At 46.0% G+C, this 26,422-nt stretch overlaps 1 protein-coding gene across 1 annotated transcript; it reads right to left on the bottom strand.

The window, feature by feature from the left end:
- Positions 1-2,097: 2,097 nt before the first annotated feature.
- Positions 2,098-26,082, bottom strand: LOC148473422 (kinesin-like protein KIF19). The gene is made up of 7 exons (XM_088459593.1): positions 26,071-26,082; positions 17,960-18,040; positions 16,802-16,912; positions 16,189-16,276; positions 15,220-15,356; positions 2,241-2,366; positions 2,098-2,103 (listed from the first exon to the last, which is right to left on the bottom strand). Exons 1-7 carry the CDS (start codon positions 26,080-26,082, stop codon positions 2,098-2,100), a joined length of 561 nt encoding a protein of 186 aa, XP_088315719.1.
- Between the last annotated feature and the right edge of the window lie 340 nt (positions 26,083-26,422).

Here is a 26,422-nt window from a genome sequence, read left to right as displayed (position 1 = left end):
GTAGCGCTGACCGGACGGAGTCCGGTTAGCGCTACACAGCACAAACACACAGCCGCCGGAGCCGGCAACTGTGTGTTTGCTGTAATCAGCAGCCGCTGAGAGTCTGTCAGACTCTCAGCGGCTGCCGCTGCTCCCACTGCGGGAGCCATCTTCCGGCTCCCGCAGTGGGTAATGGGAGAGACATCGTCATGATGACGTCTCTCCCATAATGCAAAGCGGCCAGAGGAGCCTGTAGCAGCGTCGGGACCAGGAGCGGGGTTTCAGGTAAGTGTTTTTTTTTTATTTTTTTGTTAAGTCTCTCTCTACTATGGGGGCACTACCAAGGGGGGGATTACTATGGGGGCACTACCAGGGGGGGGATTACTATGGGGGCACTACCAAGGGAGGGGGTTACTATGGGGGCACTACCAAGGGGGGATTACCATGGGGGCACTACCCAGGGGGGAGTTACTATGGGGGCACTACCAAGGGGGGGGGATTACTATGGGGGAACTACCAAAGGGGGGGATTACTATGGGGGCACTACCAGGGGGGGGATTTCTATGGTGGCACTACCAGGGGGGGATTACTACTGGGGGCACTACCAGGGGGGTGGATTACTATGGGGGCACTACAAGGGGGGGACTACTACTACTGGGGGCACTACAAGGGGGGGACTACTACTACTGGGGGTACTACAAGGGGGGACTACTACTACTACTGGGGGCACTACAAGGGGAGGGGACTACTACTAGGGGCACTGCATAGGGGGGCGGGGACTACTACTAGGGGCACTACATAGGGGGAGGGGACTACCACTGGGGGCACTGCGAGGGACCACTGCTGGGGGCTCTATATAAAGGGCAATACTGGGGGTACTGCATAGGGGGGAGACTACACCTGGGGCCACTATTTAAGGGACATTGCATAAGGGTTACCACTATTGGGGGCACTGCATGGGGGGGTGGACTGCTACTGGGGGCACTGCATAGGGGGTACCACTATTGGGGGCACTATATAAGGGGCCTACTACTGGGGCCACAAGGGGAACTGAACAGGGGGGACCACTACTGGGGGCACAAGGGGCACTGCATAGGGGGGATCACTACTGGGGGCACTACTGGAGGCCTGCATAAGGGTGTTATCTCCTGTGGCACACGGGGGCACTGCATATGGGCACTACGACAGGGGGCTGCCCCTAATCTTTATTTTTACCTTACATTAATCCCATATGGACCCACCTCCTCCCTGAAACACTTGAGGGGGGGCGGCGCCGTAGCACGCACGTTCTTCGGGCACCGTAGCTACACGCTACTCCTCTGCCAGGGCCGCCTGCATGCTTTTGCCCCCCAGGCTAAAAGTTGCCAGCCAGCCCCTGCTTAGAGTGGATAGTAGGCACACACCCAGCCATGCTCTGAGTGGACTATCTGTGCTTACTGGTGCAACACCAAAGCATTTAGCTTAGTGCAGCTTTAGTAACCTTCTATATTCCTGAAAACACATTGTATGTTCCTCTTTGTGATTGCCTGGGTTCTGTGTTTGTGTGTGTTAGAGAAATTAGAGTGTAAGCTGCAATGGGCCAGGGACTGATGTGACTGACAAATATTCTCTCTGTAGAGCAGACAGTGATGACTAGTGGTGAAGCATGAACACTGCAGAAGGATAGCAAACTCTTACGATAGTTACCTCTTTGGCATTGCAGGGGAAATACAAATAAATGATAATGAGATGTAAAATACAAGTGGTACCTGGCATGCTCGCTCTGATCCCGCCAGGTCTACCATGTACAGCCGGCCCGTGCACACTCCATCATTGCTCGTCTTCTGTACGGTGACTTGTACAATAGCATGGGAGCGGGATGAGTTCTTATTGGCAGCTGTGGCTGCCTTAGAGCGGCGCTTATTCCCTTTAGTCAGTAATGCGATGGCCTGAAAAAGAAAGTAATATAGATGTACCAACACTCTTGTGGTTACACAAAACAACTCATAAAGTTACACTTGCCCATGTGTTATAGCTACAGCAGGGTCACTACACCAGCGATCACATAGTCATGGGCTCTGCTTATTCATACACACATTAATAGGTTCTTTACAGACAGCATTGTCATTTCCCCCTTGTTCAGTGCTGCAGAACCCTTGTGGTGCCTTATAAATAAAAGATAATAATAATAATAATAATAATAATAATAATACTATAGACAGGGATGACTAGTGGTGATGCATGGATGCTGCATAAGGGTAGCACAGACTAATGATAGTCACCTCCTCAGGACTGCTGGGGAAGAACTCTGCAATCCCTTCTATCTTGGTGTTGCCATAGGGATCCTCTCTAAGCTTCAAACACCCAGAGGACGGTCTTAGCAGATCCCGAACGGTTTCATTGTAGACCTGCAAATGTAATGAAGGTATAAGCACTCTCTGCAATACAAGGAATAATTACTCTCTGCAATACAAGCACAAGTGTGTAATCCACAATTACTATCTGGAAAGAGCATGTGTTACTTTTAGTTCTCCAGATGCTATGTATCATGAAGAAAGGGTTTTTGGGGAAAGCATCTTAGCTTTCAGTTCTGCACCAGACCTCATGCATTTTCAAAAAGGCAGAGTAGGGGGTCTTAATTTCCCCCACAAACATTGTTATGGGCCTGGTAATTGCTAGTTATGCCCAATTATATGTTATTACATGTTATTATATATAGGGGGCAGTTGGCCGCATATGTGGGCAGAATGTACGTAAGGAGGCCACATAAACAGCTTATTTCATGCATTTGTTGGGACAGAATCATCTTAAGATTAGGGGTGAGCGGGTTCGGATTTCTGAAATCCGAACCCCCCCGAGCCCCCCCGATCCGAGTCCGATCCGAATCAGGCTCGACTTTTCCCGCCTGACTCGGATCTGAAATCGAGGCAAAACGTCATCATCCCGCATTCCGAGTCTCGCGGGTTTTGGATCCAATATAAGGTACCCACGTCGGCGCCATTTTCTCACTCGGCTGTGGACAGTGAAGAGGGAGGGTGGGAGTTAGGGCTGTGTAGTGTAGTGTAGTGTAGTGCTGCTGTTGTCCACTACTTCAAAGTCCATAGGGGCTGGCTGTGTTGTGCTGTGCTGCTGTTGTTAATAGGGGCTGTGTCCATAGGGGCTGGCTGGACTGTGTTGTGCAGTCAGTTCTCCATAGGGGCTGTGTCCACTCCAAAGTCCTGTGCAGTGTCCCAGTCCTAAAGAGGTGCTGTAGTGTTGTCCAGGGGGTGCTCTGTCCATCAGGGGTGCTCCCCCCAAGTGCTAAAAAAATAATATATTTTCTGTGTTTGTGAATTGTGTGCGCAGTAGCCGCACGTGCATCAACAAAGTAGTGCCAAGCGTGCGCCTGTGTCATAAGTAAAGGGCCGGCTGGCTTGACCGTTAAAGGGTGCTGTAACCCCCGAAAGTACACTCCAGTCCAAACCAAAAAAAAATTATTTTATGTGTTTGTGAATTGTGTGCGCAGTAGCCGCACGTGCATCAACAAAGTAGTGCCAAGCGTGCGCCTGTGTCATAAGTAAAGGGCCGGCTGGCTTGAACGTTAAGGGTGCTGTAACCCCCGAAAGTACGCTCCAGTCCAAACCAAAAAAAAAATTATTTTCTGTGTTTGTGAATTGTGTGCGCAGTAGCCGCACGTGCATCAACAAAGTAGTGCCAAGCGTGCGCCTGTGTCATAAGTAAAGGGCCGGCTGGCTTGACCGTTAAGGGTGCTGTAACCCCCGAAAGTACACTCCAGTCCAAACCAAAAAAAAAATTATTTTCTGTGTTTGTGAATTGTGTGCGCAGTAGCCGCACGTGCATCAACAAAGTAGTGCCAAGCGTGCGCCTGTGTCATAAGTAAAGGGCCGGCTGGCTTGACCGTTAAGGGTGCTGTAACCCCCGAAAGTACACTCCAGTCCAAACCAAAAAAAAAATTATTTTCTGTGTTTGTGAATTGTGTGCGCAGTAGCCGCACGTGCATCAACAAAGTAGTGCCAAGCGTGCGCCTGTGTCATAAGTAAAGGGCCGGCTGGCTTGACCGTTAAAGGGTGCTGTAACCCCCAAGGTACACTCCAGTCCAAACCAAAAAAAAAATTATTTTCTGTGTTTGTGAATTGTGTGCGCAGTAGCCGCATGTGCATCAACAAAGTAGTGCCAAGCGTGCGCCTGTGTCATAAGTAAAGGGCCAGCTGGCTTGACCGTTAAAGGGTGCTGTAACCCCCAAAGTACACTCCAGTCCAAACCAAAAAAAAATTTATTTTCTGTGTTTGTGAATTGTGTGCGCAGTAGCCGCACGTGCATCAACAAAGTAGTGCCAAGCGTGCGCCTGTGTCATAAGTAAAGGGCCGGCTGGCTTGACCGTTAAAGGGTGCTGTAACCCCCAAAGTACACTCCAGTCCAAACCAAAAAAAAAATTATTTTCTGTGTTTGTGAATTGTGTGCGCAGTAGCCGCACGTGCATCAACAAAGTAGTGCCAAGCGTGCGCCTGTGTCATAAGTAAAGGGCCGGCTGGCTTGACCGTTAAAGGGTTCTGTAACCCCCAAAGTACACTCCAAACCAAAAAAATATATATTTTCTGTGTTTGTGACTTGTGTGCACTGTGGCTGCACGTGCATCAACAAAGGAGCAGCGCCAAGCGTGCGCCTGTGTCCCATAAGTAAAGAGCCGGCTGGCTCATTTCTTAAAGGGTGGTGTAACCCACAAAGTGCACTACTCTCCAGCAAAAATAAAAAAATATTTTCTGTGTTTGTGTGCGCTTTAGCCGCACGTATATATATCAATATAACATAAATGGAGGACCAAACTTTCTCTGATAAAAATAAAATAGGGAAAGATCAAGAACCACTTCCTACTAGTGCTGTTGCTGCTGCTGGGAGTTGTTCATCATCCCAGAGAGGAAGTAGGAACATCACTACTTTTACTAAATAATTGACCCTCCAACAGTCCCTAGCGATGAGGATGAAGTACGACAGCAGTCATCCTGAAGCAAAACGTATAACTGAGGCCTTGACTGCTATGTTGGTGTTAGACGTGCGTCCGGTATCCGACATTAGTGCAGTGGGATTTAGACAATTGATGGAGGTAGTGTGTCCTCGGTTCCAAATCCCGTCTAGATTCCACCTGCATCCTCAAAGCAGCAGCGACAAGCGTGCGTCTGTCTGTTAAAGGGTGGTGACACCCTCAAAGTGTGCTACACAAACAATTAAAATATTGTTCTTTTTTTTTCTGTCTTTGTGAAATGTGTGGGCTGTAGCCGCACCTGCATCCTTAAAGCAGCAGCGACAAGCGTGCGTCTGTCTGTTAAAGGGTGGTGACACCCTCAAAGTGTGCTACACAAACAATAAAAATATTCTTCTTTTTTTTTCGGTCTTTGTGAAATGTGTGGGCTGTAGCCGCACCTGCATCCTTAAAGCAGCAGCGACAAGCGTGCGTCTGTCTGTTAAAGGGTGGTGTAACTCTCAAAGTGCTCCAAAAAATAAAAAACTATTTTTTTAATGTGTTTGTGACTTGTGTGCGATGTAGCCACACTTGCATCCTCAAAGCAGCAGCGACAAGCGTGCGTCTGTCTGTTAAAGGGTGGTGACACCCTCAAAGTGTGCTCCACAAACAATAAAAATATTCTTCTTCTTTTTTCTGTCTTTGTGAATTGTGTGGGCTGTAGCCGCACCTGCATCCTTAAAGCAGCAGCGACAAGCGTGCGTCTGTCTGTTAAAGGGTGGTGACACCCTCAAAGTGTTCTACACAAACAATTAAAATATTGTTCTTTTTTTTCGGTCTTTGTGAAATGTGTGGGCTGTAGCCGCACCTGCATCCTTAAAGCAGCAGCGACAAGCGTGCGTCTGTCTGTTAAAGGGTGGTGTAACTCTCAAAGTGCTCCAAAAAATAAAAAACTATTTTTTTTATGTGTTTGTGACTTGTGTGCGATGTAGCCGCACCTGCATCCTTAAAGCAGCAGCGACAAGCGTGCGTCTGTCTGTTAAAGGGTGGTGACACCCTCAAAGTGTGCTACACAAACAATTAAAATATTGTTCTTTTTTTTCGGTCTTTGTGAAATGTGTGGGCTGTAGCCGCACCTGCATCCTTAAAGCAGCAGCGACAAGCGTGCGTCTGTCTGTTAAAGGGTGGTGACACCCTCAAAGTGTGCTACACAAAGAATAAAAATATTCTTCTTCTTTTTTCTGTCTTTGTGAATTGTGTGGGCTGTAGCCGCACTTGCATCCTCAAAGCAGCAGCGACAAGCGTGCGTCTGTCTGTTAGAGGGTGGTGTAACCCTCAAAGTGTGCTCCACAAACAATAAAAATATTCTTTTTTTTTTTCTGTCTTTGTGAATTGTGTGGGCTGTAGCCGCACTTGAATCCTCAAAGCAGCAGCGACAAGCGTGCGTCTGTCTGTTAAAGGATTACATCGGTGACAGCATCCAAGTAGGCATGTCAGACAGTCCGTACCTGTACTGGCAGGAAAAAGAAGCAATTTGGAGGTCCCTGTACAAACTGGCTCTATTTTACCTGAGTTGCCCCCCCTCCAGTGTGTACTCCGAAAGAGTGTTTAGTGCAGCCGGGAACCTTGTTAGCGAAAGGCGTAGGAGGTTGCTTCCACAAAATGTGGAGAAGATGATGTTCATAAAATGAATGATCAACTCTTCCAGGGAGACCAGCCTCCAGAACGTACAGAGGGACCTGTGGTTCCAGCAGGGACGAATTAATACTCTGTGAGGATGAGGATGTACATAACACTGAAGAGGGTGAGGAATCTGTGGATGAGGAGGATGAGGACGACTTCTTGCCTCCGTAGAGCCAGTTTGTGCAGGGACAGATTAATTGCCAGCTTGTTTTGTGGGGGCCCAAACGAACCAATCATTTCAGCCACAGTTGTGTGGCAGACCCTGGCGCTGAAATGATTGGTTTGTTAAAGTGTGCATGTCCTGTTTATACAACATAAGGGTGGGTGGGAGGGCCCAAGGACAATTCCATCTTGCACCTCTTTTTTTTCTTTGCATTATGTACAGTTTGGGGCCTAGTTTTTCAATGCCATCCTGTCTGCCACTGCAGTTTCACGCCTAGATGGGTCACGTGTTTGTGCCGCCCACTCGTGTCGCTTAGCATAGTCATCCAGCTACCTCGGTGCAACCTTTTGGACATAAAAACACTATTGTGAGGTGTGAGGTATTCAGAGTAGACTGGAAATGAGTGGAAATTAAGGTTATTGAGGTTAATAATAGCATAGGAGCAGAAAAACCTACAAATTCTGTGATTTTAGCTGTTTTTATGCTTTTTTTCAAAAAAATACAGATCCAAAACACAAAACCCAGAACCCAAAACACGGAAGGGTGGTTTTGGCAAAACCAATCCAGATCCAAAACACGAAGAAAGATCCAGATCCAAAACCAAAACACAAAACACGAAAAGTGGCCGGTGCACACCCCTACTTAAGATGCATCCAGCTGAAATATAGCATTTGCTGCAGGTGTATGTCAGGTGTAATAAGTGTGTATAGCGCACAATACCACAGAGATGGTGTAGATATGTGGATTGATAGTGTTATTAGTATATTATTAAGTAGAATTATTGTATTTTTACACAATTAATAAATGGTTAAGTGTAATATTTCTGTATAGTGTACATAGATACAGTGTTTGCAGATAAAAATTAAATGATTTTAAATACTCTCTCCTTCTACCTGTTCCCATCTTGCCCACTCCTTAATCTCTCCCTCTCATCTGGCACTGTCCCCTCTGCATTCAAGCATGGCCTTATTACCCCCATTCTTAAAAACCCATTGATCCTAGCACTTTCTCCAACTACCGACTCATCTATCTCCTCCCTTTTTCCCCAGACTCCTTGTGCGTATTGTTTACAACTGCATTACCAACCCCCAAGGTTCTGTTCTTGGACCTCTCCTATTCTCCCTCTATAAGTCCTCTCTAGGTGAGCTCATTAGCTCTTTTGACCTCCAATATAATCTCTATGCTGATGATAGTCAGATCTACCTCTCCTCACCTGACCTCTCCCCCTCTCTCCTCACTCGTATCTCTCACTGTCTCTCTGCTATCTCTTCCTGGATGTCCTAGAGCTTTCTTAGACTTAATGTGTCTAAAACAGAACTAATTACCTTCCCACACTCCCACATAACCTCACTACCCATAATTTAATTATCTATTAATGGCACAACCATCTTTTCTAGCTCCCAAGTGCACTGTCTTGGAGTTATCCTTGACTCTTCCCTCACATTCAAACCACACATCCAGCACCTCTCACAGTCCTGCCATTTCCACTTCAAAAATATCACCAGGATCAGACCCTTTCTCACCCTGGATGCTACTAAGACCCTCATCCTCTCAACAGTGGCATACATTTAAGGTTTTTTTTCTCCGTGCCTTCCAGGGTGCCTGGCGCCTTAGACGCCCACGTAACATGCGTAAGATTTGGGCCGGTGCTGATTGTCCCTCCCAATAACCGCCCACCTCACAGAGCCTGGCGAAGAACGAGAGTCTTTGAAGATGATCCCATCATCATCTTGCAAGACTATTAGCTCCATAGTGGAGAGGCAGCTTGGAGTTAGTGACGCACAGTTGGGTGATTGTATTTTGTATTTTTTTTTACTTTTTATTAAAAATAAACAAAACCAAAAAAAAAAAAAGCTACTATGCGTCCCTGCATTTATTACACACATGTTTAGATACAATATACCTTATTTATAATAGGTATATCTATGTGATATATATATATATATATATATATATATCTATATCAAAACTGATAGTGCAGCACTCAGGGTATCCAGAAAATAAGTATACAGACACGTGAAAGTGATGTCAACGTTTCAATCTATATAAAATTTTCATCAGGAGATACAGCATGAACAAAACATCTTACCTTATAAACATACACCAGACATGTGAAAAACGCTCCCAGGAAACTCCCGAGCCAAGCACGAGAGACGGGGGGCACATAATGATGACGTCATCGGCGCATCAGCGTTGAGCACGTTAGTGAACACATCCCAACACCTTGGAAACAAAGTACTATAAACACAAGTAATGTCAATCAAAATGTACAAACATACAAAGCAATTACAGTACAAGATACAGTATACAAATGGCCAATATAGCAAGCGTAACATATTAGATAATGTATAAGAATATGCAACCAGCTGCAAGGTAACCCATCACTGGAAATCAAAAATGAGTCAAATGGTTAAAACCAGTGCAATCAGGGAAACCCGTCACTGACATAAAGAAGTTATAAGCAGCAGGAACGGCAATGACAAAAAACTTATATAAAAAAAATATATAACAGCAATATATATATATCACATATGTATCACAAAAAACATGCTAATGGGAGAACCTCATTCAGACCTTTTGGAGTAATTACATCTAAGAAATGGATCCAAAAGGATTCTCTTTTCAATAAGACCTGATTTCTATCCCCACCTCTTCAAAGTGGGGGTATGTGGTCGATCATTCTATATCGTAGGCATGCCAGATTATGTCCCGATAGAATGATCGACCACATACCCCCACTTCGAAGAGGTGGGGATAGAAATCAGGTCTTATTGAAAAGAGAATCCTTTTGGATCCATTTCTTAGATGTAATTACTCCAAAAGGTCTGAATGAGGTTCTCCCATTAGCATGTTTTTTGTGATACATATGTGATATATATATATTGCTGTTATATATTTTTTTGATATAAGTTTTTTGTCATTGCCGTTCCTGCTGCTTATAACTTCTTTATGTTGTCAGTGACGGGTTTCCCTGATTGCACTGGTTTTAACCATTTGACTCATTTTTGATTTCCAGTGATGGGTTACCTTGCAGCTGGTTGCATATTCTTATACATTATCTAATATGTTACGCTTGCTATATTGGCCATTTGTATACTGTATCTTGTACTGTAATTGCTTTGTATGTTTGTACATTTTGATCGACATTACTTGTGTTTATAGTACTTTGTTTCCATGGTGTTGGGATGTGTTCACTAACGTGCTCGACGCTGATGCGCCGATGATGTCATCATTATGTGCCCCCTGTCTCTCGTGCTTGGCTCGGGAGTTTCCTGGGAGCGTTTTTCACATGTCTGGTGTATGTTTATAAGGTAAGATGTTTTGTTCATGCTGTATCTCCTGATGAAAATCTAATATAGATTGAAACGTTGACATCACTTTCACGTGTCTGTATACTTATTTTCTGGATACCCTGAGTGCTGCACTATCAGTTTTGATATTGTTTTTGTTTTGTGCTGGCACCGGGTCAAGCTGCATTTGTTGATGAGTGCCGGACCATTGTTGGCTTTATATATATATATATATATATATATATATATATATATATATATATATAATATATATATATATATATTATACATATACACACACATGTGATATATCTAATATGTCAGTCACACAGTGACAGACTCACAGCACAGCAGTCAGTGGCGCGCTCGGGCGCTTCCTTTTCAGTGCAGCCAGTCTCACACCCTCTGCTGCACCACACAAACAGGATGCCGGCCTGCGCCTGCAGTCACTTACTTTTCTGTGATCCCTCCCAGTCTTCGCCGCCCGCCTCCCAGAGCCTGGAACTTGTTCAGCTGGTGATAAGAAAAATCCTTGCGACATGACGATGTCATCATCTCATGAGAGCATTATCTCCGCAGCGATGTGACTGCTGCAGCATGCAAGTAAAATGACAAGACATTGCAGTGACAGAGACCTCTCCTTACCCCCCCTCTCAGCACCCCTGCTGATTTACACTCAGTCAGCACGATGGCTTCTCTGTCCATAGCATTGCAGGATGCAGGTATAGCATGGAACAGGTGACAATGGAGGAGTTGCCCTCTTTAGGGCTGGTGCCCAGTGGCAACTGACTCAATTATCTCCGAAAGTTCCGCCACTGCCTCTCAATGGTCATCTCCAGATTGGACTACTGTAACCTCCTTCTATCTGGCCTCACTGACTACTGTCTCTCTCCTCCCCAATCTGTCCTCAATGCTGCTGCCTGGCTCATCTTCAGTGGCGTAACTAGGGTATTTGGAGCCCAGGGCAAATTTAAAAAGGGAGCCCCCCTCCCCCCGATGTGCGCGCGCATCAAAAAAAATGGGCGTGGTCACTTACAAATGGGGCGTGTCAACATGACACACCCCTTTATTTTCACACTGAACATTCCTATCCATATGCACCTTAACCCCAGTAGTACCCCTTATACAGTACCCCCAGTATGCAGTTGTGGTCCCTCTTATGCAGGCCCATAGCAGTGCCCCTTATATAGTATCCCCCAGTAGTGGTCCCCCTTATATAGCCCCCAATTAGTTCCCCTTACTCAGTACCCCCAGTAGTGGCCCCCCCAAATGCAGTGCCACATGTAGTGTTCCCCCTTATGCAGTGCCCCCAGTAGCAGTTCCCACAATGCAGTGCGCCCAGTAGCGGTATCCCCTTATGCAGTGCCCTTTATATAGTGCCCCCAGTAGTAGTCCCCCCCTATGCAGTGCCCTTTATATAGTGCCCCCAGCAGTAGTCCCCCCCATGCAGTTGTCCCAGTAGTGGTCCCCTTATGCAGGCACCCAGTAGTGATCTCCCCTATCCAGTGCCCCCTGTAGTGGCCCTTCCTATTATTGCCCCAAGTAGTGGTCCCCCGAGTGCAGTGCCTCTAGTAGTAGGCCCCTTTTATAATGCCCCCAGTGGTAGTTTCCCCCCCAAGTAGTAGTCCCCAGTAGAGGTTCTCCCTCCCGATTAAGTGCCCCCAGTAGTAGCCCCCCCAGTAGAGGTCCTCCCAATAATGGAGCCCCCAGTAGTAGCCACCCCCCTCCCCCGTTGTGCAGATAGGTTAAAAATATATATACATATAAAAACATACTTACCTGAATCCACGCTGCTGATGCTCCGGTCCGCGATGCCGCTCCCGCCGCCGCCACCCGCCAGTCCTCCCGGGCTGGCGCGCTCAGCATTATGGGACAGACGTCATGACGTCATGACGTCTGTCCCATTACCCACTGCAGGAGCCGGACGGAAGTCCGGCTCTTGCAGTGGGTGCTGCAGCAGTCAATGAGAGTCTATCTGACTCTCATTGGCTGCTGTCTAACACACGCATCACCGCCAGCACTGGCAGCGATGCGTGTGTTATGCACAGCCTGAGCCCGCCTCCTAGCGCTATTGGGCTATTGGGCAAGCGCTCAGGGGGAGGGAGCGGGCTCAGGTGTGCAGCACAGGACTGGCGCTGGAAGCCTAGGTCCTGTGTAAATGTGTAGCGCTGATCGCACTCATTGCGGTCGGCGCTACACTGGCTAACTAGGGCGGGCTGGCCGGTAACGTGGCCGGTGGCGCCCCCCCCGCGCCGCCGGTCCAATGGTGCCCAGGGCACGCACCCTGCTCGCCCTGCCCTAGTTACGCCACTGCTCATCTTCATCTCCAAACGTGCTACATCTGCCTCCCCTCTCCTACAAGCGCTTCCCTTTCAGAACCCAATTCAAGCTCCTCACACTCACTTACATAGCCATCACCCAATCCTCCCCCAGTTACATCTCTGACCTCATCTCCCCTCACACTCCCATCTGCCCTCTTTTCTCCACTAATGAATGCTGCTTCTCCTGCCAACTGATTGCTTCTTCCCATGACTGCCTCCAAGATGTTGCACAGGCTGCTCCCTACCTCTCATAATTCTCTACCTCTCCCTGTCGGATGCTCCACCCAGGGTCGTTTCTAGGGGCAGGCGACCTGTGCAATAGCACGGGGTGCTCCACCCTGACCAGTGATCGCAAAATACGCAGTGCGCTATAGGCTGCGTGGGACTCAAACTTGAAAAATTACCTGGTCCTGCATTAGCGCTGTCAGCGCCTCCCTAACCAATAATTACGGCGGCAGTAGCTTTGCATCCAATCGCCACCTTCCCTCAGCTCCTTCTGGGTGTCACATGACAGGAAGGGGTGCTCACATCAGCCGCACTGACTCTCCGGACGCCTGCTGAGACCTTCACTCCTGCTCCCTCTCCACTTCACGGTCGCACTCCGGATGCCGCCTGAGACTAAGTACTGTCCCCTCTGTGGTCTCACATGGTGTTAGTGGTAGGGGCCCCCCGGCTGTCCGCTCCCATCTGCCGCACTCTGGACTGGGCAGTGGGCATGCATGGGACAAGCAAAGCAGCAGAGATGTGCATGTGCTTCACCATCTCCAGGTAACTGCACCTCCGCGGGGGGGAAGGGGGGAGCAGTATTTGTAATATTAGTTGGGGAGTGCAGCATGTGCTATGTCAGTTAGGGGGTGCAGCAATATCAGTTGGGGGGTGCAGCATGTGTAATGTCAGTTGGGGGGTGCAGTGCAGCATGGGTTATATCAGTTGGGGGGTGCAGCATGGGCTATATCAGTTGGGGGGTGCAGCATGTGTAATATCAGTTGGGGTGTGCGGTGCAGCATGGGCTATATCAGTTATGGGGTGCAGCAATATCAGTTGGGGTGTGTGTGCAGCATGGGTTATATCAGTTGGGGGTGCAGCATGTGTAATATCAGTTGGTGTGTGCGGTGCAGCATGGGTTATATCAGTTGGGGGGTACGGTGCAGCATTTGTAATGTCAGTTGGGGGGTGCAGCATGTGTAATATCAGTTGGGGTGTGCGGTGCAGCATGGGCTATATCAGTTGGGGGGTGCAGCATGTGTAATATCAGTTGGGGTGTGCGGTGCAGCATGTGTAATATCAGTTGGGGTGTGCGGTGCAGCATGTGTAATATCAGTTGGGGGGTACGGTGCAGCATGTGTAATATCAGTTGGGGGGTGCAGCATGGGTTATATCAGTTGGGGGGTGCAGCATGGGTTATGTCAGCTGGGGGGTGCACGATTTGTAATGTCAGTTGGGGGGTGCAGCATGTGTAATGTCAGTTGGGGGGTGCAGCATGTGTAATGTCAGTTGGGCGGTATGGTGCAGCATGGATTATGTAAGTTTGGGGGTGCAGCAATATCAGATGGGGGGTGCAGCATGTGTAATGTCAGTTGGGCGATACGGTGCAGCATGGGTTATGTAAGTTTGGGGGTGCAGCAATATCAGATGGGGGGTGCAGCATGTGTTTTGTCAGTTGGGGGGCACGGTGCAGCATGTGTAATGTCAGTTGGGGGGTGTGGAGCATGTTATGCCAGGTAGGTATGGAGGGGGGGGCGCATTTTAAATGTTCGCACTGGGAGCCAGATTGGCTAGAAACTGCCCTGGCTCCACCTCTCTATAAAACTTCAAACGGGCTCTCAAGATGCACATCTTCATCAAAGCCTTCCATCCCTCATCCTAACACTGTCCCATGCTTACTGCCTGCCCCATCTGTGTCACCCCTGTCTGTCTGCTCCACAGTTTATTATTATTTCCAGTTATTTATATAGCGCACACATATTCCGTAGTGCTTTACAGAGAATATCTTACCATTCACATCTGTCCCTGCCCCATCTGTGTCACCCCTGTCTGTCTGCCCTACCATTTAGAATATACAGTAAGCTTCCACGAGCAGGGCCCTCTTCCCCCATGTGCTTTTCCTTCCCTTACTATTATATACAGCACCTAACCCTTGACTTCTGCCACCGTGCTACTTAGTTCAGTGTTATGACCGCTGTTGCAGCAATATTTATATACAATGTATTTGTCCAGCATTGTCTTGTACTGTAATGGAGCATACACACGGTCAGATTTGTCAGATGTGTCAGATGAACGATTGAACAATCTGAACGATTTGACCAACGATTTGAACTATGAATGATTTTTGACTGCATTAAAATGAATGGAATCGTCCATTTCTGACTGCAAACACATCAGATGTCAGATATTGTTATCTGACCATCGGGAACGTGCATGGTTCATCATTCAGACATGACAGGTATGTCAGATTTTCCTTCAGATATAAACGATTTAACAATTTTTTAAATCGTTATCGTTCAGATCTGAAGAAAAAGCTGACCATGTGTATGCACCATAAGTCATTATGTTCTTGCTGATGGGGTAGATACACAATCAGCCAATCAGAGGATAGCGCTGCTAACAGTTATCATCACTCTGTGTAGTTGCATCCGGCCCTCCAGCACCGGCAATAGACACATAACCCAAAGCCTGCCTTTGCGTCATGTCTAATTGTGCTGCAGTTTACTTGGCCTATGTATGCTCGCCGCTCCCCGTGTATGTGCAGTATGTAAATGCATATCTTATGCCAACCCCCAGAGTTCCATCCACCTCTAAATAAGACACATAGAATATAAACCAAGCACATAATCCTCACATACTTACCTCAGCATAGGACACTGACACTGAGAACTTATTCTGCCCTCTCTGCACCTCAATGGTCTTATATAGATCTTTCAGAGCACGAAATATCACTCCGGGCTCATGACCATTGCCCATCATAGTAAAGGTCTTCCCGGTGCCTGTGATAAATATAAAGGTATTTAGCATATTCTCACTGATGTTACAAGAAATAATGGCAGATATGTAGTTATACAATGTGTCATGTCAGTAATGAACAGTGATAGACATCATGTGACTAAGCCAATATTCATCAGGATGCTGCTCATCAGGTCACTCTCTCAGGGATGTCACCGCTTGTTAGTGAATGGATAGACTGTGCGCTATTGTATGTTTGCTCTGCCCATAAAATGCTGCCTCCACATTTGGTGATGGGTGCACCTATTCCCTGGTCAGTGAGAGTTAGAAGCAGTGGTAACCACAGCCTATCACAAGCTGACAATGTAACCATTAAAATGTAAATATAATTTAAGATACTATATAAAAATCTACAGTATGCACATTTGGGGGCTTTTTTTTATTAAACTCAAAACTACATTGTAACATAGTTATGTGATCCAATACTTTTACCTTTTGGCAAATGAGATTCACCTTCTAACTATCACACTTGTCACCATTCTCATGCTATTACCATGCCCCAAATAGAAGAGTTATCCTTAATAACTATGACTTGTGCCCTTATTGGATATTTTCAATTAAATGTTACTCTATTATTCTGTATCTGTCATCACTATACTGAGGATTCAGTGCTCAGACCTGGATTGTGCCATGTACCTAACGCCTCACTTTCTGGAACCACCTGGATAATTACACAGCCCATAAGGAAACTACTAGCTCACAGTTACTAACAGCACAGATGGTCACATGTTTTACCACCACTCATTTCACCAGCTCCCTACTTTTACACATACAATATAAACAATTAGACTTATGTATTAATAACATTAATATTACCTGTTGGGCCGTATGCAAATATAGCAGCACTATACCCTGAGATGATATCATCCACTAGGTTCTTCATGGTGGACTGATAGACATGCTCCTGAAATGAGACACATTTATTGATGCTACATAAGCAATCATGAAAATAATGTAAAAATATGCTCTATACTGAATAAGGAGAAATGGCAGCTGTACAAGCATTACTGGCTGATGCTACAGTCACATATGATGATAAATTGTTCTCATGAGCTATTTTACTCCCTTTACAAGATGCAGCATGAGCAGCGCTGCCATATGTATAATGGGTGTAGGGTGTGTGGTGCACATGGGCACCTGAATCCAGGGGGGCCCACACCGCACTCCATACACCCATTGTATGTACTTACCATGTGGCCACCTCAAAAGAAATCTACCTTGTGGTGCCATTTTCCCAGAGATATACAGTATGCTTGTACAATAGGCTCTGGCACAGTACCAGAGACTACACCTCACATACAATGGTTTGGGGGGACCCATTCAGAGACAGCACACAGGAACCCTCCTCTCATAGGATGTCCCTGAGTACTGTGTTATATATACTATTAACTTTTATTATTCATTGCAAATATCTTAGGATTATAATCACCTGGGTAGCTGCCTGATCAAACACCTCATTAAAGGTGAATGTCCTCTCCCTGGTCCTGCAGCAACGCAGGACATCATCAGGATCCTCACCAGGGTCCTGCAGTAGTACTGTCTATAAGGAAAGAGAAGACATGTTCACTATATGTCACCAGGCCCTATAAGCACCTCTCCGGCTGGAGCAGAAGATCTTAAGTCTAGTTTATGTTAATGGATAAAAGCAAAGTTATAAATGGGGACGTGATCTTGGAATATAGGGTCATATTTGTCAGCATTTCAGCATAGTTTCCAGGAACATTTTGCTGATATCTATATAAACTCTCCTAGTCACTGGTTCTTAGGCCCTTAAGACACAGAATGGTCTAACTCCTAAGCTTGCTGGTCCTTCCAACTCTAAGTGAGACATATTATATAACAATAACGTATTGGATTGTGTCTCAAGTGGTTTGCTACCTATTGTGGAACTACAATTCTTAGCATAACCTCCTTATTGGAGGGAATTGTTACTGTGCATAAAATATGTGCATGACATATTTTATCCCTACTTAACCGAGAGCCCTGGATTGGGCAGATACGGCAAGATGGAAGATGTTGTCCGGCCTCTCTGCAGTATAAACATAGACACATCTTCTCCTCACACTATCTTCAGAGGATATAGCAATAGCTGGTGCTGCATGTGCAGCCTAGGGGGGTGTGACCTCGTAGACCAATAGGAAGCCACAAGCAGAGAGATCACCACTTTCTACTGGTCTGTGGGGTCACGCCCCTGTCTGACAAACATAATCAGCTGGTTAGTAAGAGGGAGGAGCAGCTTAGGAGCCCTGCAATGGTGTTTTGCAGCAGGCCCAGCATTTGCATAGTCCAGCAATGATCCATGATTTACCCATTACTTGTGCACTATCTGTGCAGCAGGTCATTACTCTGATTTGCTTATGGGTATATGGGGACTGTGGATAGCGTCCCACCTCTGATACACAAAGCAAAACATTTTTTTTATCATATATATATACAATGTGAGAAATCAAATAAATAAATGTGCTATAAAGTAAAGTTTTGCAACAAATACATCTAAGAATAATGTTTTGGTAAGAAAACAGTTTTATAATTAACTGTGTTTAATATTAAACTAATTCAGTTGTTTAAACTAAAATAATTTTCTTACCTGCAGCCCGAGCTGGTGTATAATGCATCGGGCGCTGCTCTTAGCCTCTGTCCTATTAAACGGACGGATGCGTAGAGCGACCTGTGAAATAATGAAACAGACATAAGAACAATACAGGATTTTTAATGCCAAGATAATCTCCCTATAGTGGCAAAAACCACTGATATAAAGCAAAGCAAACAGTGATATAGATGCACTTCCCCTTGTATAACAGCATTTCATAATATTTTGCTTTTATTTTAAATAATTTGAAATCAGAAACTTAACATAAATATTAGAAAGTCTGGAAAGCTACTAAGCAAAACAGTTATTAATAGAAAATAGAATAAATACAAAGAAAAAGGGAGTTTTTAAAACTAATGTATCTAACCCTACCCTGAACTTATATGAAATCATATAGCAGTGACCTATTACCATTACCCATCAGTAATACGGTGAGGCCATGGCTCTATAAGAGATACTTACAGTCATTTGATGGTGCTTAGGATGGTTATTTCCCGCCTTCTTCATCGTAATATCATTTTATCCACTCAGAAATGAGAAGAGAAATATCTGTACTGTCACTAGTCCAGCAATATCAGATATAACACAGGAAGCATCCAGCTGCCTTCTTATACCCATCATACCTCCAATAGTGACATCATCAGCTGCTACTGTGACATCACTAGCTGCACTGGCAGGGAGGGGGGGGGAGCACTGCCATGTATCTCATGCAGGGCATTGGGGGTTAATAGTAAATACAATGTGCTGACTACATGTCAGTAAATCAAAACACATAATTGGGATGAGCAGAAATGTGATCATTACACACAGCAGTGATGTGTATTATCTGTGCGCTGTGTGTGTCTGTGATACATTCAGGCCCATACTATGCATCTGTGGAAATATATACAGAGTGAGCCTCATGTAGTGTTGGACGTACATCTATTGTTTTGAGTCAGATACACATTTCATACAGCATCTACATACTATAAAATGTGCATATACCCCCATATTCAAATTTTGGCACTTCTTGTACTTATTATGATTTCTTAGGCCCTGGAGCAGTGACATTAGGAAGGGAAGGATAGGGGGTGTGTTCTCATAATTATACCTGATGCAGACCTGAAGGTATATACACCTGCCTGGAGATATATCTCTTGCGGTGGCTGGAGTGCTAGTGCAACCATACACAATGATGGTGACAGCCAGCAGCACCAGCTGGTCACTTCTGATTGGCTGATTGTGTATTGAGCTCTCCTGCTGATAGAACTTTAATCATTAGCATCTCAGCTATGTTATATCAGGTCATCAATTCACCTTACTTATGCTGGGCATATACTATATATTCATACTTGCCAACCCTCCCTCATTGTCAGCATACCTCCCAACATGACCCTCTCCAGGAGGGACACAATGCTCTGGTCCTGGACTTCCCTGGTAATTTATGATTGGTGGTGGCTCCAGAGATGGGGCTGCAGTACAGTCCAAAATTCAAATAGGGGAGTCACACCAACTGCCAGTGAGTCCCAGCCAGTGATGTTTGGCAGCGTGTGAAATGATAGTTGGTGTGGCTCCCCTACTTGAATTTTGAACTGCGCTGCAGCCCCACCTCTTACCAGGGAAGTCCAGGACCAGAGCATTGTGTCCCTCCTGGAGAGGGTTATGTTGGGAGGTATGTTGTCAGGGAGACTCCCTGAAATAGCAGCAATCTCCCTGTCTCCCTGAAGAGTCTACCAATCTCCCTCATTTCACCTTACCCCCATTATGATACTGTTATATAAATGAAAAAAACAGAGATCTATACATTCAAATTGGATAATTAGTATAATTTCCCTGCATTGGTTATAAGGCACAATGATCCCTATGGCTACATGCATTTTCTGAGAAGTATCAGTATATTTTCATCAACAAGTAGATCTTACTAACTGCTTTGGGGCTCATTTACATGTGGATGTAAATCAATTTTCTGAAACGCCTCTCAGATGTAGCAGTACACGCCCACCCTCGTAGGTGTTGCTTTGACAATCTCCCTGAAATGCTTTTTCAAAAGTAGGCAAGTATGTATATATTATAGTGACGTGCGGTGAGGTAAATGGCTGGAGATGCACTGGCCTGAAGGTTCATGTGGAGCTTATACAAAGGTATAATATGGTATGTTTTGATTAGGGATGTGCAGAACAGTTAGACAGGAGAGGCAGTGCCTCACCTGCCATACACTTTTTACTCCAGCGTTTTGACCATAAAAAAATAATTAAAATAATACAAAAATGATATTTGTAACCCCCTTTTATTTCCCCTTTTGAAAGGGACACTAGGTTACCAACCCCACAACGTTATAAATTATATGACTCTCGTTCTGATCAGTGCCTCCATCCAAGTATTTATGATGTGTTGTGGTCTACTTGGGAAAACCCAAATGATAATGCATTGTACTAAATATTAAACCAACATGTGTTTGTATATCTCCCCAGCAATGTTAGTAACTCACACTCTTCTCGATTTTGTTCCCTCCAGGGTTTGCTTCGGATACCACAATGCTTCAGAAAAGACAGGTAACAGTACACAGATGGTATGTTTTTTCTTTTTCCTTTTAAGTATAACAATGTATACACACCTCATACAATAATATACAATAGTGAAACCGACATAGAGAATACAATGTTAACACTGGCATTTCACTGCAATCAGGTTTTGTGGAATAATACAAAGATACTGTTCTCTAATTAAAAGACATTCAGTAGAAGTTATGTTCCTTTTCCTTTTTTGGGTATCTGGTATAATGTCACTGTGTGATGGTATTTGAATGAGTTCACAACACTAAAAGTCTTTTGAAGGTGAACTGACGATGGTATGTAAATAACCAACTATTAGAAAACGATATCAATTTTGCTGGGATATACTCCTGGACTGCAAACTGTACTATAGGGCTCGGTAGGTTCTCCTGGTAACTACGGTCAAAGAGTTTTGAATCTGATAGTACTCACATAGTTTATGACTTTGCTAGCTGTTTAAAATTCCTGTTCCTGACATGCTATAATATTTTGGAATATATGATGAACAGTCACGGACAATGAGTTAATAAATTGACCTTCCTTCTCTATTGTAGAAAAATACCTCCAACGCATTTAAATAAGGCATTCCTCAATAATACTTTAAAATGAAGGCAATCCTCCTGTATGCCAACTGCTCTGTGTTTCTCTCACTTTGGACTATGAGCTTTGTTCCCCCTCAAATTAAGTCCCAGAGGAAATTTAATAGGTGCACTATGTTGATACACAAATGCATATGCACATTTACTGACTTCCAGAGTAGGGGTGATTTATTTAGATATCAGTAGTTTGCTGGTTCAGGTTACTCCAATACAAGTGATTTCTCTACCTCACTGAAGTATAAATTATTGCAGACTGGACTTCAGGGCTTCTTTAATGCTGATGTTAACAGTACTTGGTTTAATTAATATATGTCCCTCTGTTTGAGGAGAATACTAGGTGCTGGGTGTGCTGGGGTCAGCAATAATAATAGGAATGATAATGCTTCAAAAAGGGCTCACCACCTCCTGTAAGCTGGGAACTCACTGGGCTCTATTCAATTGAGCGCGAGGTAAATAGCGCTGGGCGATAGCTCCCAGAGCCATTCAATCCATCGCGATGTTAGGTTGGGGAAGGCTCGTTCTTGCGCCTTAAACAGGGTTTTTAGGTGTGAGAACGGGCATTACCCGACCTAACTTCCCGGCGCAATGCTGTTTTCCAGGCGCGAAGGGCAGAATCCTTAGTCCGGTATTAGCTGCACGGTGTATTGAATAGCTCCGGGAGCTGATTGCCGGCGCTATTCACATCGCGTAGAATAGAATCGTGCCCACTGACTGCTGGTGGAGCGATACTGCTACAAAGCCCACCTCCTCCCCAGCTGATCCTCTCAGTCACTGGGGTGTGTCACAGCAGCCCACCCCTCTCAGCCGACTGAGGGCTTCCACTGCTTATCAGGCACAGCCACGCTTCCCGACTGCCATCCGGACCATTGCCGGGACCACACGCAGCTGCTTCTCCTCTTAGCAGGTACCCTCCTCACCAGGGGTTTCCTGCCTTACTTAGCCCTCACTGACTCCTCTAATCCAGCCTCACAGCCGCTACTGCCGCCCTCCTTAGGTTACCCCAGCGCAGCGCTGCGGCCTTATATCAGAGGGCTCACGAGGGGGAACTCCAGTCTGCCAACTGACACTAGCTCTCTCCTATTTATAGCCTTCCCCTCAGCCTGCCACAAGCCCCTCCCCTCTGTTCCTAGCGCATGCCATTTCTGGAACCTTCCAGGATCCTTACTAACTTTGTCACCATAATTACCTATATGGCCGTGTGGTGTCATGAGTAACCATATGGGAGAATTGCCTTCACTAATCACAGATACAACAGCTCCATGTACATTTCCTTTATATTAATACCCAATAAATAGCCCTCCATGACTGTACATTTCATTTCAGCATACCTGAGTTTTTTATTACCCACCCTTTACAGTAGATATACTGTATATACATTGTGTGTGTCCTGTATTTGCAAGGAAAGGAAAAGGTTAATTATTTAACACAGGGTGTTACATTACGATGGCACTGTTTAAGGGGTAGCAGGTAAGCAGCACCCCTGCTCCGTACAGCAATCCTCTACCCTCCAGCAGACCGGGGCAGCTTTTACTTGTAATCCAATAGGGTTTACTTGTTTGACCAAACTCAGTATCTGTAATCCAGGGCAACGCAGGGGTGAACACAGCGATGGCCGGGAAAAGTTACCACTTGTAATCCAGGGCAAACAAAAGGGTTATAACATCCTTATTTTTTACAGCTCCAAGGGCACTCCACTGAATCTCCTTGCAGACAGCACCAGGTGCAGTATTTGTAATCCAGGGTAAATGAGAGGGGTTACTGCACCCCTATTTTTACAGATCCAAGGACATTCCACAGAGGCGCCTCACAGACAATCCTTTTTCAGAAATTCCTCCAGACTCAGCACTGACAGCCCTGGGGAGGGTATTTTATAAGCTCTCCCATATTCTCCTCCCTGTCAGTCTGGCATCTATGAGTGGACAGGGGGACCCCAGCAACAGGCCGCCTACAGGGATCTCTGCCTGGACACCCAGGCTACCAACTAATAGGGCAGGATTTTCCCTCCAAAAATGGCTCGCTGACCAAGGGTACTTTCTACCTCCCTGTTTGCACATGCTCAGTATGTACTGAGGGAGTAGGGTCAGCGAAAGTTCACTGTATTATCCTATGGGGCCAATGGTGCTGTATGATCTTATAATAAAAAAAACTGACAGGGGCATGCAGGGTAACTATATCCCTTAACTAGTTAAAGGGCTAACCCCATAACTATGGGGGTACCACATGTACACAATTTAACACTTACCTAAAATCAGTTTCCAGTGGTTCCTCTGCGAGGGAGATGGGGTAGACCTAGAAGAAGAGGAACGGTCACTGAGAAATAAATACGTTTGGGTGGAGGGTGGCTGAATGGAGCGAGAGGGGTGGGGGCAAAGCAAAATGGGGGTATTAGGACAGAGCGGTGGGGAAGGGGGTCAAAACAGCAGAGGGGCAGAGCCTGACAGAGTAAAGGGTGGGATTTGGCTGAGTTATATTGAGTTAATATAGCAAGTACTGCCAGGTGATGGAATGTGCTAGGTGATGGAGTGGCCTCCAGCATCCCTTGCAATTGCAGTTGAGTTATGCAAGAAGAGGAGCTGTTTAGACAGGCTGACAGGTGAAGTTAGAGCAGTAGAAACACTAACAGCAAAAATAGGAGGAGCTGTTTAGCACAGTGCTTAGTCAAACTTGTCCAGATTTTAAGGATATCCATGCTCTTCAGTCTTTTTTATTTAACATCTGCGCATAAGCATGGATTTCCTAAAACCTGGACTGTTAGCATGCCTTAAGGGACAAGTTTGAGACGCAGTGGTTTAGAAAGCCTGATGGGCCATTTACCAAGGGGGTATTGCAGCAGATGTTGGAGGGCTATGAGGGCTGCGTTAAAGCCCCATTTACCAAGCTACAAAAGGCTTAGGTTTTTGGAACTTGGCCCCATTAGCTTTTTTAGATGGCATTAGCTATTGTAGGGTTAGGCACTAGGTTAAGATTAGGGTTCTGCACTGGGGGATGTTAGGGTTAGGCACTAGAGGAAGTGTTAGGCCCTAGGTAAAGATTAGGGTTTGGCTCTAGGGGGGGTTATGGTTAGGCACTAGGGGGAGGTTAGGGTTAGACACAAGGGGTAAGTTAGGGTTAGGCACTAGGCGTAGGTTAGGGTTAGGCGCTTGGGGGTAGGGTTAGGCACTAGGGGGAGGTTAGGGTTAGGCACTATGCATAGATTAGGGCAGGGGGAACTGCTCCATCTGTGGACTCTTCCAGAACTAACAGTCAGATGACTACCACTACCCGAAAGACAACACTGCACCCGTTGGGAGGAGGTAAGTCACCGCTGGACCACCTGGGACAATATGTCTACATTCTATCATGTCGATATTTCATCATCTGCTTGTCAACGTTATGATTGCCCACATTATGAATGTCAACGTATCATACCTAACCCCTTTTAGGAACTTTTATATGAATATTAATAAAAAGGTCCATTAATGGGCTGTGTAGGAAGAGAAGAATTTAAGATTGATACAGGTGACAGGTAAGGTATCATAGATAAGGTTGCAACAGGTAGAGGGAGTCAGAGCTAAGAGGAGTAACAGGCAGGGAGATGTCACTAGCAGTAAGTTAGTGTAAGCTGACAGAGGCATTTCTTAACAAATAACCATTGGAGAGTAACAGGAGGGAGGAATTTTTTCGGGGATTCAGCTGAGGTAGACAAAGAAAACATCTGGGGAGAGAGACAGAGAGATGGAGAGGCAGTGACATGGGCAGTGAAAACAAGAAGCAGATAGTGACAGTAACCTTTGCCATTCCAATTATACTAATGCTTGCCTACCCTCCCGACCTCCCGGGAAGGCAGGCAATCCTCCTGGCTGCCGCCCACCCATCCTATCCCCCCCCAATTACCTTTGAAACCCCTGCAGTGGGGGAGGGGGAGCGGTGACGCGATTCACTCTGAATCGCGTCAATTTGGCCCTGCCCCCTGCTTCACAATGCCTGTAATATCGGCATTGTGTAACAGGGGTGGGGCCAAAATGAAGCAATCATGTGGCCCCGCCCCGCCCACAAATACTCGCAGTCTGACCAGCCCCGCCTCTTTGTGCTACCCACGACACCTGTCATGCCGATCTGGCTGCTCCCTCCCGGAAGGGGCAGCCAGAAAGTCGGCAAGCCTGATTGTACTGGACATCACAAGAAACAGATAAAATGTTCCCGCTAAATGACTCGTTGTTACACCCACTGACATGTCAGAAAAATAGATAAGTCCTGCCCAGGTGGATGTCAGCAACAGGGGCGTATCTATAATGGGTGCAGGGGGGCCCCACACTGCACACCCTGCACCCATAGTGTTACTTACCTCTCTTTAGTCCCACATCGGCGCGGGGGTCCGGCGCTGTAAAAACGACTGGAAAATGGCCACCGTGGCCATTTTTCCATCGTTTGCGCATGCACAGTACAGGGAAAATGGCCACCGCAGCCATTTTCTCGGTGACCTGCGCATACTCTATAGACTCTGGGCACACTCTAGTGCCCAGAGTCTATAACTCTGGCACTGGCTGCGCACAGCTCAGTGTGCTGCCGGCCGCCGGACGGAGAGGAGGGGGCCCGTGTCGGAGACTGCACACGGGCCCCCTCCTCTCTAGAAACGCCCCATGTCAGCAATGCTATATTCCCAGATATTTGTCACATCAGAGATAACCAGTATGATGTAAGATAACTTTAATGATAAGAATTGGTGCATGCCAGATGTTAAGTCCACTTTTATTTAGTAAATTCTTTATCCCTATTCCTGTGACACCCCATTTTCACTTTTCCCAAACCCCCCCCTAAATCTATCTAACAGATGCCGTTCCTTGAAGTGCATCCTCCTCTTGGGGGATCTCATTCTAGTTGAGGTCCTGTCTCTCACTGCGTCGGTCATTTTCAACAGCAGGTTAATGAGCCGACGCATGGCACAGCAGGAGGATAATTCCTCAAACAATTAAACGGTGTCCATCGCAGACTGCATTACCTGCATCCACATTGATATTGGAGTGAGGTCTGTAGGAAGTCGCATAAAATTGACTTTATAACTTATGTTCAATTCTATTACAGCAGTGAATTTGACAGTGCCCCTGTAAACCAGATAAACCAGGAGAGGGCAGCGTCATAAAAGCTGAAGGAATGAAAGGTTGGCAACAGAAGAAGGTGGTCAACAGTATCAAAGACAGCATAGAGGCTGAGAAGGATAATGGAGAAGTGACCTTTAGACTTAGCAGAAACAAGATCATTGGTGACTTTGGTGAGGGCTGTTCCGTGGAGTGGAGAGAGCTCAAGAAGCCTGGAAGCAAAGGGAGGGAGTGAAATAGGTTGTTAATTTGAGA

Source organism: Taudactylus pleione, unplaced genomic scaffold (assembly GCF_031769625.1).
Source record: "Taudactylus pleione unplaced genomic scaffold, aTauple2 ptg000916l, whole genome shotgun sequence".
In the NCBI taxonomy this organism is placed as follows: Eukaryota; Metazoa; Chordata; class Amphibia; order Anura; family Myobatrachidae; genus Taudactylus; species Taudactylus pleione.
The sequence above is the reverse complement of the archived record's forward strand: the minus strand, read 5'-3'. Positions and strand labels throughout refer to the sequence as shown.

What these genes read in the sequence shown, in the direction of transcription:
- LOC148473422 (XM_088459593.1), bottom strand. An exon ending in TTGATCAGGCAGCTACCCAG is followed by an intron (nt 16,277 to 16,801) that starts GTGATTATAATC and finishes GTCTCATTTCAG; the next exon opens with GAGCATGTCTATCAGTCCAC. An exon ending in ATTTGCATACGGCCCAACAG is followed by an intron (nt 15,357 to 16,188) that starts GTAATATTAATG and finishes TATTTATCACAG; the next exon opens with GCACCGGGAAGACCTTTACT.